Raw genomic sequence first — 14,915 nt, 5'->3', positions numbered from 1 at the left:
AATGTGCAAAAGCATTTTGAAAAAATACCCTTAGAAAGAGCTACTGCATTACTTCGTTCAAACTTCCAAACTGACTCAAATGATTCGCGAACCCGCTACGAACTCCCGAACTGACTCAAATGATTCGCGTTCCCCGAACTGACTCAAATGATTCGCGAACCCGCTACGAACTCCCGAACTGACTCAAATGATTCGCGAACCCGCTACGAACTCCCGAACTGATTCAAATGATTCGCGTTCCCCGAACTGACTCAAATGATTCGCGAACCCGCTACGAACTCCCGAACTGACTCAAATGATTCGCGAACCCGCTACGAACTCCCGAACTGATTCAAATGATTCGCGTTCCCCGAACTGACTCAAATGATTCGCGAACCCGCTACGAACTCCCGAACTGACTCAAATGATTCGCGAACCCGCTACGAACTCCCGAACTGACTCAAATGATTCGCGAACCCGCTACGAACTCCCGAACTGATTCAAATGATTCGCGTTTCCCGAACTGACTCAAATGATTCGCGAACCCGCTACGAACTCTCGAATTGATTCAAATGATCCGCAAAGCCACTCCGAACTCCCGAACTCACTCAATTGATTTGCGATCCCCAAACTGTTTCAAATGATTCGCGAACCCGCTACGAACTTCCAAACTGACTCAAATGATTCGCGAGCCCGCTACGAACTCCCGAACTGATTCAAATGATTCGCGTTCCCCGAACTGATTCAAATGATTCGCGAACCCGCTACGAACTCTCGAATTGATTCAAATGATCCGCAAAGCCGCTCCGAACTCCCAAACTAACTCAAATGATTTGCAATCCCCAAACTGTTTCAAATGATTCGAGCTCCATACTCCGAACTGGAAAGAATTAGGAAGCGTGCATTGTGAAGGGCGTTCTGAAAAGCGGCAGCACAGGCAAAGGATTAAAACCTCTATTAAAACAGATTTCCAAATGAACATACCAGTACGCTAACGTTCTGGGCGCACGGAGAGGTGGCGGTACGTTCAAGAGCTATATTTGGAAGTGCCGGTACTGAGTACCGGCCCACTTAACGCACTGATCTGACCTAAACTTTTCAAACTGATAAATCAATGTTTTTTTCATAAGTTGCAACATCAGCAGCAACTCAAAGGACGTTTTGTAATCCAGCCGGGGCGTGTTGTTAAATGTGTTGTTGGAAGTTGTAGTCTTTTGTCTGCTTCTCATTATACAGTTCAAACGGCTAGTGAACAATATAAGACTGCATATCCCATGAGCCACTGCGGCATTGATATCTTAAGTGCCTGACGACATCAAACAGCAACAAGCTTGTTGATAAAATAAAATAAAAAATGCTACACATAATAAAATATCTAAAAATAAAATGCTTGTTTTGTCTTAGAGCATTAACTTGAGGTGAATATAATGTACTTCAGTTATTTGAGAAATAAACTGGCATTTCTTATACAATAATTTTAAATTTGTTACCATAGCAAATCTTAAAGACAAGCTTCATATACACAATTTATGTGTATATTTTAATAAATCATCTGTATTAGTCTGTATAGATCTATAAATCCCATAAATAACATAAAAATGGTTGCATTCACTTTATTTTTATTTTTTCCCCATAAGTGTTTATGATTGCAACACTTTGAACATTACAAAAAGTGAAATCTAGCAATATTGTATGCTTAATAAAATGCAAAGAGAATGTATGGCAAAATTGTGCAATATAAGTATAGTATGTAATAATTGACATCACATCTCCTGCTGGTTGATGTTACCGTGTCGAGTCATAAGTTGAAGTTCGAGTGAAACTCTTCATGTGTTTCAGTGAAAAGAAAAGATTTTGTGTCTCCATCAGTGTTTGTGTGTTCATTTGTCCTTGAAGAGTGTGTGTGTCTTGAGATTTGTCTGTTTTGTTTGTGGGTTGTGTTTTTCAGACACACTGGTGAGCCGGGCGGAGGTCACAGCTGTGGAAAGAGACAGCAATTTTATAAGAATTGTGTAAGCAACTTTTGTCAGAATATTGTAGGGCAGGGGTTTTCAAAATGGGGTCTGTGAGAAAGTTTTTTTTTTGGGGGGGGGGGGGGGGGTATAAAAAAATGTAACGTCTAACCAAATAAATAAACAAATAAAATAATTAAATATAAATACAAATTAATTCAAACTTATAATAAATAAAATAATTATTATTATTTAAAAATATATATAATAATAAGTTTTAAAATAAAAAATATTTAAATAAATAAAACTACTATAATGGACAGGGTAATAAAAAATATAATGTAACAATTTAAACTAAATATTTCAGAAATAATATACAAATTTTAATAATAATTATTATCACAGTATTATTTAAAACTTATACAAGAAAATATATAGCTTCCCTCTTAATTTAAAGGCACATAGAAAATAAAATAAAAATTGTATATATATACTGTATATGACATCATATACTATATACTGACTTGTATGAGTTTGAACAAACCTTTAGAGTGCGGCTCGCTTTTTCCCCTAAATGGACGCATATATGTAGATAGAACAGAAGGTGAGGTTTCTTTTGCCCAGAATGTGTTTAACCTAAAAAGATGTTGTATTTGTTTTGTTGTCTTACTAACACTGTTAACTCAAGGTTTTTTGAGTTCTCAGGCCAAGCTCAAGCTGTTCAATGCACCGATCCAACTCTCAACTCAGCAGCTCATCAGTTATAAAGTCAAATTATTTATTTTTCTTTGTCACAGTTTATACATATAAACACAACACATCCATATTCCATCACCTGTTTTCTTCTTCTTGTGTTTTTTTAGCATAGGCAGGAGTGCCAGCTGTTTGTGCTGCTGTTTTAGTGTTCTCACCACTCCAGCCATCAGTTTTTCTCATTTTCAAGTATTCTGGAAAGTATGATCAAACAATGCATTTCCAAAGCATTTATCTGCCCCCTAGACTGCATATTACTAAGCCACAGAGTACAATGAAATATCAAAGTCTACAAAATGACACGTACATTCAATACATTATGCTGGAATTGTTTTGTTGGGCAATCTTACCTGGTTTCCAGTTGATTTTTTCTGCAATAGCTGAAGCTTCAATATTCTGATATCACAAATACACAGGTAGTCTGCTCTTTTATATGAATAAACAAAGCTGATCACATGTCAAGTTTCCAGAATTAGTACACTACTTCTGCTCGATATGTTGGATTTTCAGATATAATTACAGATTTTTAGCTATGCATGTGTGAATAACCAATGTGTGTGCACTAAACAAAGGATTCCGCCGATAATACATTTAAAGTTTCCTACTGCAGTGCAATAAAATGTGCCCTCCTTTGGCAATGGTGACACAAAGACTGCATTAAAAATATTGGATCTACGAAAGCAACGATTGTTGCAATGCAATAATATACCAAATTCACTGGCTATTATTAAAAAGGACGGTTGTTTTTACATGGTTATGAAATCGGCACCAAACTGGTTCAGGGCTACAAATGGAAGGAGTTTAAAAGCTTCTAACACGGATGTTTTAAGAATATTGTTGATTAAATGTTCATATAACGCCATTTGAAATTTATAAACGGTTTTAGTCTGATTCATCGCAGAAACAGACCAAACAGCCTTTTACAATTACATCAAACCCGCGCAAAAATTATTATAAATAGTAAATATGAAGAATAGTAAATTCTGAACCTCGCTCATCCAGCCAATGAGATTCGACGTGGGCGTGACTTAGTCCGCGCAAAAACGTCACTGACTGTATAAATACAGGGCAGTTCGTTCTGTGCGTGACTGACGTAACGTTCGTTGTTGTGGGTTTGACGGATTAATCGAAACAAAAAAATCGTAAGTATCATTAACGGGTTGCTCTTGTACCAACAAAAAATATTTAAGCCTTTTGTGTCGTTTTTACAAAACATTTGATAATACAGAGAACATCTTCAGTCGGCGTTTTGTGTTTGGATTCGTAAACGGCAGTTTTAGATCTTTTTATGTCGCGGTAGCAACAAGCTAAGCTAGAGAGCTCATATTTAACGTTACTTCTGCTTTACTTCAGAAGTTCGTTCACGGGTTTTAAATCTAATAATTTGTTTTTAACACGTAGTCTCTCAAAAATGTCTCTTTTTACATTTTATTGAATCACTTTCAGGCGACAGATATTGAGTTGTCGGTGTAGACAAAGACAAGGCTGTAATTGGTTCTCTTCGGCGCCATGTTCAACAGAAAGACAGGAACGTGCCTGGGTCTCATCCCGAGATGGTGGACTTCTCTCAGGCGTTTACCGGGTGTTTCTGGTCGATTTTCCCGTAATTGAATGGAACGTGGCTTCTATGTAGTACTAGTGGCTGAATGGGTGACTGAAAGTCGCTGCCTTTGAGGTTTTTTGCCTTCAAGGCTATGTGTGTGTGTGTGTGTGTGTGTGTGTGTGTGTTGAATGGGACTCCGTTATGTGTGTGTGACCCAGTGTCCCACTGTGATCAGGTTACTGATTCGCTTTTCTATTTGCTTCTGTAAGTTACACGTGTGACTTTGTATGCACTTTAATGCTTAAAAATGTTTATAGAATTTACATTGTCTTTACTTTTTTTTTTTTTTTTTTTTTAGGTTTCCGTTTAGATTTAATCTCCTAAATGTTGTAAGCCACTTATTTAGGATATTGTCATGGTTTCTCAAACACTAAATGTAACTGTTATTGGAGCGCGACAGACGCTGGAGTTTTGTCGCGGATGACGTCATGTCGCACGGAATTCCCCCGCGGCTGTTTTTGTTTCTCATCGGTTTTTGTTTCTCTTTAGGCTTCATTAGAGTGCCATGGCACGTACTAAACAGACCGCCCGTAAATCCACCGGTGGTAAAGCCCCCAGGAAGCAGCTGGCCACCAAGGCTGCCAGGAAGAGTGCGCCCTCCACCGGTGGAGTAAAGAAGCCCCACAGATACCGGTGAGAAACACTGAACACGTGTAGTAGGTTTGTTTTCGTGAGCATTCTGCTCAAATTCATTATATGCATGAGATTATATTCAGCTTATACACTAATGTATATACATTATGACTTGGTTTAAAAATGTATACATGCAGTAAATGCAAGAGATAGTGTGCATATAAATTTTATATTTACACAAATGTGCCAGATAAATGAACTGAATATATAATTACTGTATTGTTAAATGTGTTTCTCGTACACGCTATCTTTCTACATGATTTAGTAACATTTATCTACAGTATGCGATACCTGCAGTATATACAAAATATACTGCAAATAGAACACTTTATATTTACAAGAAATTGTGTGTATGCTGAACTTACATTAAGATTGTTTATACTATGTTTATTTTACATGTACTCAGTATATACAGTATAATGAACATTACATGGTGCATATGCTGAATATTGTGGATGCTTTATATTTAGTATATGCATTGTGTAGACACTGCATCATTTCTAAACATTGTCTGTTCAGTGTATAGATGGAGTTATTTTTATATGCATTTAGTATATTCAAAGTACAATGTTATATGCACTTGTTAAATAAACAACAATGTACTTTCTCAATAACGTGAGTCAATTTTTAATCTTTTGCTTGGTTTCCCCCTTAGCCCTGGAACTGTGGCTCTTCGTGAGATCCGCCGGTATCAGAAGTCCACAGAGTTGCTGATCCGCAAGCTTCCTTTCCAGCGTCTGGTTCGTGAGATCGCTCAAGACTTCAAGACTGACTTGCGTTTCCAGAGCGCAGCTATCGGCGCCTTGCAGGTGTGTTTTCTAGTTCTGGCTTGTGTAGATCATCTACACTTTCTGTTTGTTGGTCACTTGTAATGTTTTCTCATTCTGATTTGTAGGAGGCAAGCGAAGCATACCTGGTGGGTCTGTTTGAGGACACTAACTTGTGCGCCATCCACGCCAAACGTGTCACCATTATGCCCAAAGACATCCAGTTGGCCCGACGAATCCGGGGAGAGCGAGCTTAAACTCTTTACTATATACTCAACTTTTTTGTGTGTGTGGAGGAATATATGGGGGTGGGGTTTGATGTGTGGGAGGGGCATCAGGGTTCTTACACTTTGACTATAAATGCCGGTGTAGTTTAAGTTTATTTTTTGTAATTTTTTTTGGTAGTTGAGGTAAGGGAGGGGTATCTTGTGGTTGATTAGTGGGTGGGGTGGGCGGGCGGGCGGGCATCAGAACATTCCGGGAGCTCCTCAGGGTTTTAAAGTTTGTATTTTAGACTTTCATATGCCTCTGGCTAGTCTGCATGATTCATGGGTTAGAATGTGTGTCCATTTTATTTCGATCATTATATTGGGTTTCTCTTCTGTTGTGGCCATTTGGTTGTAAATAAACTTAACACTACCTCAATGTTTCTTGCGGTGTTCATTTTGTCCTCAGGAGGGTTTAAGATGCCATGATGTTTTAACTCTAAGCTGTAAATGGAGTCTTTCCAACACAAACTACTTTATATACAAAGTGTTCTAGATCCTAATAATGACTAAATTCAGTGGCTTGTTGATTCAGAAAAAATCAATACAAGAGCAAACTATCATGTTTTTAATGAGCAGTGCAAAGTACTTCACCCATTTTTAGTTTGACTTTCAGAAGTAATAAAACTTTTCACAGTCTGTTTTTAAACCATAACTTTTACCTGACCTCTTATGTAATGCTAAAATGAGTTTAAATTGATGCTCGAGCTGTAAAATAGTGTTCAACAATAGTTCCCTGATGATATTTATAAACTAGCAGACACCCCACAACTACAATTCAGAATTTTCTACATTATGCTTTCAATGCAATGCTGCTGACCTTACAATCTCCGATTTAAGTCCAGCTGCAGATGATCCATTTCAATACAAAACGCTTTAAAGAGCACAGAGTGTGGACAGTCATTTGGATGATCCTCAGCTTGGAGAGAAAGTTTACTTCTGAACTATAAATAAACATTACAAATCGAAAATGTCCCTTTTAAGCCACTATGATGGTTTGTTTTTGATGCCGACGTCCTCCTGCTCCTCATCGGACAGCAGTCCTGGTAGATGTTCATAGAGGTTTTTCTCCAGAGACTCATCGATCTCGCTCTCTTTCCTGAACATGCACCAGACGAGGAAGCCCACTCCAATGATGCTGATGGGCAGAACTTTCCACCAGGGACGCTGGTATGTGCTGCCCATTGTACGGTCCACTCTCCAGGTTCGGTGGCTGGCTTTGCTGGTTGAGAACTGGATGGGTTTGGATGCTTCATCATCATCTGGAGGTTTTCCGGGCTTTGCATTAAGCGGTGATGTCATGGACAGCATCCTTCTGACACATGGTCTACAGAGATAACAGATTAAATTTAAAATGCCATAAACAACATTACAGAATATCAGGAATAAATGCAATGCTTCTTTATGGCTAAATTTTTTTTTTATTAAAATATGAGTTGCACAGAGATCCCTCTAGCCAAGGTCATCTGACAATTTAAGAGATCATAAAAGAGTGTTTAAAGAAAAATCGGTCAGAAATCTGTTCAAAAACAATTTCAGTTCATTAAAGATTTGTTTTAATTAATGTAGAATACAAAACAATATAGTTTCTTAAATTCTACTGAGGCTATATATAATCTATACAAGGAAAAAATATTAACTTGCCTTAAATTTGCGTGTCTTCGGCTTGTAAAAACACTGTGACCTAAAGAAAACCGTGATAAATGCACGCAGATTTGTGACATCTTGAGGGTTTGTTCATAACAGTCGTTAGTCTCTCAGGTCATATAACGAGTACCACTCTAAACTCTGTCCGGGAGGACAACTACAAACGAATTGTAGTTCCGCTTTGCTATGTAGTCGTTTAAAATAAAATAGCTTGTCTGATCAATCCATATATATTTTAGAGTGGCACGTTATAATACAAATGTTGTTAAAATGGGATTGTATGCAGAAATAGACCTGAACTTTGAACAAAACAACAAAAATTAACCGTTTTTTTGTGCTTGTATGAATTTGTTACTTATACATTTTCATTCATTCAATAAGGAGTCGTATTGGCTGTTATGTCTTTTTTAAATCATGTTTAAAAATGTAACAAGATAGGTCTGCCCTGTGTATAACATTTTTTTTTTTGTATTTCACTAACAGTGTTGGGGAAAGTTACTTTTAAAAGTAAAGTATTAGAATACTGCTTTACTCACTAAAAATGTAACAGTTACCTTTTATGCAAAATAATGTTTTAAATTACTTTTGCATTACTTTTTATTTTATTTAGAGTGCAGCCATTGGTTAATGACATGGGACTAAATACATAAATTATATTAATGTTATTTAACATTTAATCATTGCAGGTTTGCATCATATCGAGAGTTTGCATTTCACCGTTTTTAATCAGAATTGAGAATTACTGAATGTTTTTGTGCAATTCACATTCAGTCTAGAACACAGCACCCTATGCCACCCCTGTAGATCCGCCCCTTGCTGTGTTCTAGACTGAATGTGGTTATGGCCAATTTGAAAATTTACTAGCGCAAATCTTCTGTGATTCGTGATCCCGCTCCGAACTCCCGAACTGATTCAAATGATTTGCGATCCCCAAACTGACTCAAATGATTCGCGAACCCGCTCCGAACACCCGAACTGACTCAAATGATTCGCGATCCCGCTCCGAACTCCCAAACTGACTCAAATGATTCGCAATCCCCATAACTGACTCAAATGATTCGCAATCCCGCTCCGAACTCCCGAATGATTCAAATTATTTGCGATCCCCAAACTGACTCAAATGATTCGCGAACCCGCTTTGAACTCACTGACTCAAATGATTCGCGAACCCGCTACCAACTCCCGAACTGATTCAAATGATTCGCGATCCCGCTCCGAACTCCCGAACTGATTCAAATGATTCGCGATCCCGCTCCGAACTCCCGAACTGATTCAAATGATTTGCGATCCCCAAACTGACTCAAATGATTCGCGAACCCGCTCCGAATTCCCGAACTGACTCAATTGATTCGCGATCCCGCTCCGAACTCCCAAACTGACTCAAATGATTTGCGATCCCCATAACTGACTGAAATGATTCGCGATCCCGCTCCGAACTCCCGAACTGATTCAAATGATTTGCGATCCCCAAACTGACTCAAATGATTCGTGAACCCGTGCCGAACTCTCAAACTGACTCAAATGATTCGCGATCCCCATAACTGACTCAAATGATTTGCGATCCCGCTCCGAACTCCCGAATGATTCAACGACTAAAATTATTATAAACACCACACGCGTAGTGTTTTCAGCTCTTCCCTATATTGATGCATGATGTAAGATACACATGTGCAAGCCAGCACGCTATGAGAGGATTTCACCATTTCATTTGATAAAACTATCATCATTCACTCATATTGTATACACAGACTGACAGAAACTGTCAAAATCTCGGTATGACTTGAAGAAATTTGAACAGAAATATAGTACTATTGCACAGTAGAGTATGCTATACTTCAAGTATGCCTAATAGCTAATAATAATAGTTTATTAATAAACACAGAAACTCTGTCTACAACTCTCCAAAAAAAAAAAAAAAAAAAGGTCTAACTCTAAGAAATTATGTACGAAATTGCACAGTAAAATATAGCCTTCTTTAAAAAAAGATATACTAAAACATTATTTTAAAGGAATATCACACAAGTTTTCATAGAAGTTTTAATTTAAGCTTGCCAAAACAATAACATATTTTTCAAAAACAATTTCTAAAAGTACATTTGTATTTGTACCTATAATGTTTATTTATTTATTATTATTGTGAGCTAATAAAACCTATGCTTCAGGGACCATATTCATATAACATCTAAGGCTAAATGTAGCTCTTGACTGGTTGAGTTAGATGATGATTAACACTAAACAGTAGAAAATCAGTCATTGGCTGTTAAAATCTTGTGTTTCTTATAATAAATTGACATATTGATAACACTGAACCTTTTATAACGCTCTTAATTACATGTCGATGCATACTGTATGCATTAGTGAGTGTGGAGGTGCTTATGGTCACTTATTCCTTATATGAACTGTTTCAAATGCAAGACATTGATTGCATGAGATTAAGTTTGTAAATGATAGCCTGTGCCTTTTGTAGTGTGCACATATATTTATCATCAAACTGTGATAACTGTGACTAAATTCAGTATATATAAGTCTGCCTTATCATTCTGAAGCAGTCAGTGGCCTACTTTTCTTTTAAGCTGTCTCAGAAACATACGCTATGTTTGATTCTTAATCGATAACTTTCTCGGAACATTGTTTATTTATTGAATATAATGTAAAAAGTTTTTGACATATAAAATAAAATAGTTTGTAACTTTTACACTCGGCATCACAGCTAGCGCTAGTACAAGCGGACTACATTTCCCATAATGCCATACGTGGGCTCGTTCGTTTGACGTCACGCATCTCGCCAGGTACAGGAGTCCATCGTGCTAAATGAAAACAACTGTTGCATAAACTTCATTAATTACGCGTGTGCAAACGGAGTCACGTTTTGGGTAAAGTAACTTTATTTCACGTTTTGTTTGGATTTTTTTCTCGCCAGCGCATTGCAAAAATGATGCAAAAAAAGGAGTAACGTTAAAGGGAGAGGTTTCAAAATCACAAATCTAATATTTTTAGTAGATATGGATTTTTAGTTGTCCGACTCTCATTTGCTATTGCGATGTAAGCAAAAGTTGACTTTGCATGCGCATGCACATTACATTTTGGTGGTTTTCATGTCTTTATGTGTTTTTTTTAGAAGGATAATGGCAGAGAAACCTCAGGTGGTCAATAATTTACCAGAGGACATTGAGACTGATGAGTGCATGAGCACATATACACACATCTACAGCCCTGATCTGCTCATGTAAGCACAATACACACTGAAGTTTTCATTCTTTTGCATTTGAAATCCCTGCATCACTCAATATGCATACATGCAATGCACTTCAAAAGTTTGGAATCAGTGAGATTTTGAAGTATGTTTTTCATTTTGAAGAAATTTTTTTTTTCTGCTGATCAAGGCTGCATTTATTTAATCGGGAAAACAAAAAATGTAAATTATTATGATTTCTGAAGATCAAGTGACACTGAAGACTGGAGTAATGATGCTGAAAATACAGCTTTGATCGCATAAATAAATTAATATTTTAAAATATAATAAAATAGAAAACTATTATTTTAAATGGTAAAAATATTTAACAATATTACAGTTTTTTTCTGAATTTTTGGTCAAATAAATGCAGCATTTGCGAGCAGAAGAGACCTTTTTTTAAAAAGACATTAAAAATCTTACTGATTCCAAACAAACAGCAGAGACTTATTTTTGTGTGTGTGCAGTGATCAGGTGGCCTTTATAACCGGTGGCGGATCAGGTATTGGGTTTCGAATAGCAGAAGTTCTGATGAGGTGAGTTCCTCTGTAGTTTCTCGCTCTCAACACTTTGTCCATGACTCAACCTCTCAGCTCCACTTTTTTAAATTTCTTTTTTACTCATGATGCATTTTATAATGACATGCATATAGATCTTAAACCTTTGTGACTTTCAATAGCATGTTGTCTTCTCAGGCCTGCAACTTCAGATTCGTCTGAATAAGTTGATTGGAGCTTCATAATTGTATTTTTATTTATATTTTTACTGTTTTCGTGCAGGCATGGGTGTGACACGGTCATCGCCAGCAGAAATCTGGAGAAACTCACAGAGGTACTGTCTCTACAAATCTGATTTCCTTATTCTGAATAGCTCATCTCTATGTGTTTGTGTGGTTTAGGCTGCAAAAAAGTTAAGCAGCACTACAAGCAGACGATGTTTGCCGATTGGCATGGATGTACGTCAGCCAGAGACGATTTCTGCTGCCATGGATGAAACCTTGAAGACTTTTGGACGTGTTGACATACTTATAAACAGTAAGGCTTGAGTTAGTTGGCCAAACACAGTGCATTTTTCTTTGATTAAAACATGTTTTCATGTCCCAAACATACAGAGATCTTGATTCTGTTGATATGATTTTGATAATCAGATAAATCCCCTCTGACTACGTTTTTCTTTTTATTGTCTAATGTGCGGTTACATATTATGCGAGCACATGTGTTTTTGAAAATAGTCGTACAGTTTTGTGCTTTTTCACAGATGCTGCAGGTAATTTCTTGTGTCCAGCAACATCGCTGTCATTTAACGCTTTCAAGACCGTAATGGAGATCGACACTATGGGAACCTTCAACACCAGTAAAGTCATCTATGACAAATGGTTCAAGGTACAGATAGACGTACATTTCAAGAATTTTATTACTAAAATATGTCACTTCTCTGTTTTTTTTCTCACATGTAGAGAGCCGTCTGTATGAAGCAGTGGTTTATATTCAGTCTCATATAGTTTGCGGCTTTATTTCTTTATCTCAGGATCATGGCGGCTCCATTGTCAACATTTCTGCCACGCTGGGATACAGAGGTCAGGCTCTCCAGGTGCATGCTGGGTCAGCGAAGGCTGCAAACGGTTAGTGTTCATTTTGGTTTATGTTCTGCATATTTTTTATCAAGTCATATGTTTGTATTTAAAATGTTAATAATAAGTATTTATATGAGTAACAATGGTGCATGACGATACATAAGATAATAGTATGCTTATTATTAAATCTAAAACTTGTATGAAGACTGTTTCTCATTTGTAAGTCGAATGAAAACATGGAGTTGGATGAAAGAGGGGAATACATCATATTGCATCTGGTTTGTAAAGATGGAATGAAATCAACATCCTCTTATTTATTTATTTAAATTCATGTTGCCGATCTAATTGTTAATGATTTATTCAAGTATATATTTCATTTAATGTATTTATTCATGCATTTTGACCATATAATGCCAGATGCAATTTATTTTTCAAGTTAACTGTGAGGATATGATATGTCCTAAATCCTGAAAAGATAGATTTGACACAATGAACTATATTTAAAATAAATGGTTATTGAAATAAATTCTAAATCTATATCAGCTAGTTGCCATGTCTTAATAAAATTAGACATATTTAACAATAAATAAATAAATATATACTAGTAAAATGGCAAAAACAAACAAACAAAATTACATGAAAAAATTATAAATATCAACAAAAAAAAACTAGTGTATCAAGTATACTAAAATAGGAACTAATAATTATCTACACATGTACACATGTATTTATATATTATTATTTTCATTTTAATTTGACCCTCTAACTTTAGCACTCACTATTCTAATTCTATTCTTAAAAAAAACGAATCTAACTACCATTGTAAACTTTTTTGTATTCTATCTATTTTCTTTTCATTTATTATACAATTATAAAAAAGACCTAGCTTGAACTAGAACTAGCTTGCTCTATTCTTTTTCTATTCTATCTGTATTTTTTTTCTTTATTATTTTATTTAAAAGCCATTGCTATGTGTACTGTGTTAACCTAACTGTGACTTGTTATAGCACTTATATATCATTGCTCTTTTGTTGTTTTTGATTGCTTCCACTGTCTTCATCTGTAAGTCGCTTTGGATAAAAGCATCTGCTAAATGAATAAATGTAAATGTGTTTGTAGATGCCATGACGAGGCACTTGGCGGTCGAGTGGGGCCCCAGTGGTGTGAGGGTGAACACAGTGGCTCCGGGGCCCATCTCTGGCACAGAGGGATACCGTAGACTGGGTAAGACCGGTTGTGTGTGTGTGTTGCCTAACTGTAATGTCACTATGCCTTTCTCTTTCACCATCACTTGTTGTTTCAGGTGGTTCACATGCCGAGTCAGCGGGGGTTTTCCGCAGCATCCCGCTGCAAAGAGCCGGCAATAAGACGGAGATCGCACATGCGGTTCTTTTCCTGGCCAGCCGTGCAGCTTCATACATCACCGGCGCGATACTGGTCTCCGACGGAGGGGCGTGGCTTACCTCGGCCAATGACGTGGAGCGGCTGCTGGGTATTTTCTCATCTCGCTCTGCAAAACTATGAACAGACGACACCACACACAGGTGTGTGTGCCTGTGCTAGAAGACAGGTGTTTCATAGTTATAAAGGACTGAACTGATTAACATAAATCCGTAATTAGAATAATGATTTAAATTTTCAACACACTTTTTTATTCTACTACTGTGTGATTGACCTTTGAATATGTGGGTAACGCTTTGGTATATAAAATCTCATTCTAACTTCATTTCTCTTATGTTTCTAGGTTTTTGGTCTGCAGAGAAAAGAAAGGACAAATAATAGCACGAATATAAGATTAAATCAACAGCAATGGACCAGTTGATCATACCAGCGTCTGTATGATTGTTGAATGCTACAAAAACGCCCATTTTATTCTTCACCCCAAAAGTAAAGAACAAAATAACTGATTATATTCTGTGTTAAGAAAATTAAACCTAATTTTAGGACTTCCACCCAAATGATACTTTTAACATTTTCCAATTCTCATTGGATTATCAGCATAAATTAATCTCAGTACAAAGAACAAGTTACAATTATAATCATATTAAAATTTTTCCCACTTTATGATAATGAGTATATTTTGTCTCATAGTAATGACTGCATTTTAAATGCAGATATATTTTCTCATTTTCTTCCTTTGATTTTGAGGTTAAATGTGACACATATTTTGATAATATTTGATTTTTGACCCTATAACGCCAGATACAATTTATTTTTCAAGATAACTGTGAGGAACTGATTTGGCACAATTAACAATTTACAAAAAGATTTATAAAAAAACTAAATGTAAATAAATAAATGGTAACTGAAATAAATGATATATATATATAGATATAAAATGTGTCTGTGTGTGTGTGTATATATATATTCAGGTAGTTGTCATGTCTTAATAAATCTAGTAAAATGGCATAAACAAACAACAAAATTACTAAAAAGAAATTAAATCAAGGTTCACCTGGTAAGATATTTATACAAGACACCCTTAAACTGTCTTCTCATTACATGACAGT

At 36.4% G+C, this 14,915-nt stretch overlaps 3 protein-coding genes across 7 annotated transcripts; 2 read left to right on the top strand and 1 right to left on the bottom strand.

Moving 5' to 3' along the window:
• The first annotated feature begins 3,705 nt into the window (after window positions 1-3,705).
• LOC113092718 (histone H3.3) lies at window positions 3,706-6,332 on the top strand. The gene is made up of 4 exons (XM_026258414.1): window positions 3,706-3,826; window positions 4,777-4,920; window positions 5,576-5,729; window positions 5,816-6,332. The coding sequence occupies exons 2-4, from the start codon at window positions 4,793-4,795 to the stop codon at window positions 5,942-5,944; spliced, it is 411 nt and encodes a 136-aa protein (XP_026114199.1). The 5' UTR covers window positions 3,706-3,826; window positions 4,777-4,792; the 3' UTR covers window positions 5,945-6,332.
• Window positions 6,176-7,744, bottom strand: LOC113092717 (protein ccsmst1). Its single transcript, XM_026258413.1, has 2 exons — window positions 7,598-7,744; window positions 6,176-7,280 (listed from the first exon to the last, which is right to left on the bottom strand). The coding sequence occupies exons 1-2, from the start codon at window positions 7,675-7,677 to the stop codon at window positions 6,941-6,943; spliced, it is 420 nt and encodes a 139-aa protein (XP_026114198.1). The 5' UTR covers window positions 7,678-7,744; the 3' UTR covers window positions 6,176-6,940.
• A 2,622-nt stretch (window positions 7,745-10,366) lies between these two features.
• On the top strand, window positions 10,367-14,728 carry decr2 (2,4-dienoyl CoA reductase 2, peroxisomal). Of its 5 annotated transcripts, none has more exons than XM_026258553.1 (10): window positions 10,367-10,473; window positions 10,722-10,826; window positions 11,300-11,368; window positions 11,612-11,663; window positions 11,731-11,866; window positions 12,090-12,214; window positions 12,360-12,453; window positions 13,525-13,629; window positions 13,709-13,897; window positions 14,150-14,727. In XM_026258553.1, the coding sequence occupies exons 2-10, from the start codon at window positions 10,726-10,728 to the stop codon at window positions 14,182-14,184; spliced, it is 906 nt and encodes a 301-aa protein (XP_026114338.1). In that variant the 5' UTR covers window positions 10,367-10,473; window positions 10,722-10,725; the 3' UTR covers window positions 14,185-14,727. The 5 variants fall into 5 exon arrangements, with proteins under 5 accessions (XP_026114338.1, XP_026114339.1, XP_026114340.1 ...); XM_026258554.1 differs by having other exon boundaries at window positions 10,368-10,389; window positions 10,719-10,826; window positions 14,150-14,728; XM_026258555.1 differs by having other exon boundaries at window positions 10,458-10,473; window positions 10,719-10,826; window positions 14,150-14,728.
• The last annotated feature ends 187 nt before the right edge of the window (window positions 14,729-14,915 follow it).

This window comes from Carassius auratus, unplaced genomic scaffold, assembly GCF_003368295.1.
Source record: "Carassius auratus strain Wakin unplaced genomic scaffold, ASM336829v1 scaf_tig00214714_1_2670353, whole genome shotgun sequence".
Taxonomy (NCBI): Eukaryota; Metazoa; Chordata; class Actinopteri; order Cypriniformes; family Cyprinidae; genus Carassius; species Carassius auratus.
The sequence above is the reverse complement of the archived record's forward strand: the minus strand, read 5'-3'. Positions and strand labels throughout refer to the sequence as shown.

Excerpts from the sequence above, each read along its gene's own strand:
- LOC113092717 (XM_026258413.1), bottom strand. The coding sequence starts at position 7,677 with ATGTCACAAATCTGCGTGCATTTATCACGGTTTTCTTTAGGTCACAGT. Across the intron at positions 7,281-7,597 it reads CGAAGACACGCAAATTTAAG|ACCATGTGTCAGAAGGATGC; the intron begins GCAAGTTAATAT and ends TTATCTCTGTAG.
- decr2 (XM_026258551.1), top strand. Across the intron at positions 11,369-11,611 it reads ATAGCAGAAGTTCTGATGAG|GCATGGGTGTGACACGGTCA; the intron begins GTGAGTTCCTCT and ends GTTTTCGTGCAG. Across the intron at positions 12,215-12,359 it reads TCTATGACAAATGGTTCAAG|GATCATGGCGGCTCCATTGT; the intron begins GTACAGATAGAC and ends TCTTTATCTCAG.
- LOC113092718 (XM_026258414.1), top strand. The coding sequence starts at position 4,793 with ATGGCACGTACTAAACAGACCGCCCGTAAATCCACCGGTGGTAAAGCC. Across the intron at positions 4,921-5,575 it reads AAGAAGCCCCACAGATACCG|CCCTGGAACTGTGGCTCTTC; the intron begins GTGAGAAACACT and ends TTTCCCCCTTAG. Across the intron at positions 5,730-5,815 it reads CAGCTATCGGCGCCTTGCAG|GAGGCAAGCGAAGCATACCT; the intron begins GTGTGTTTTCTA and ends TCTGATTTGTAG.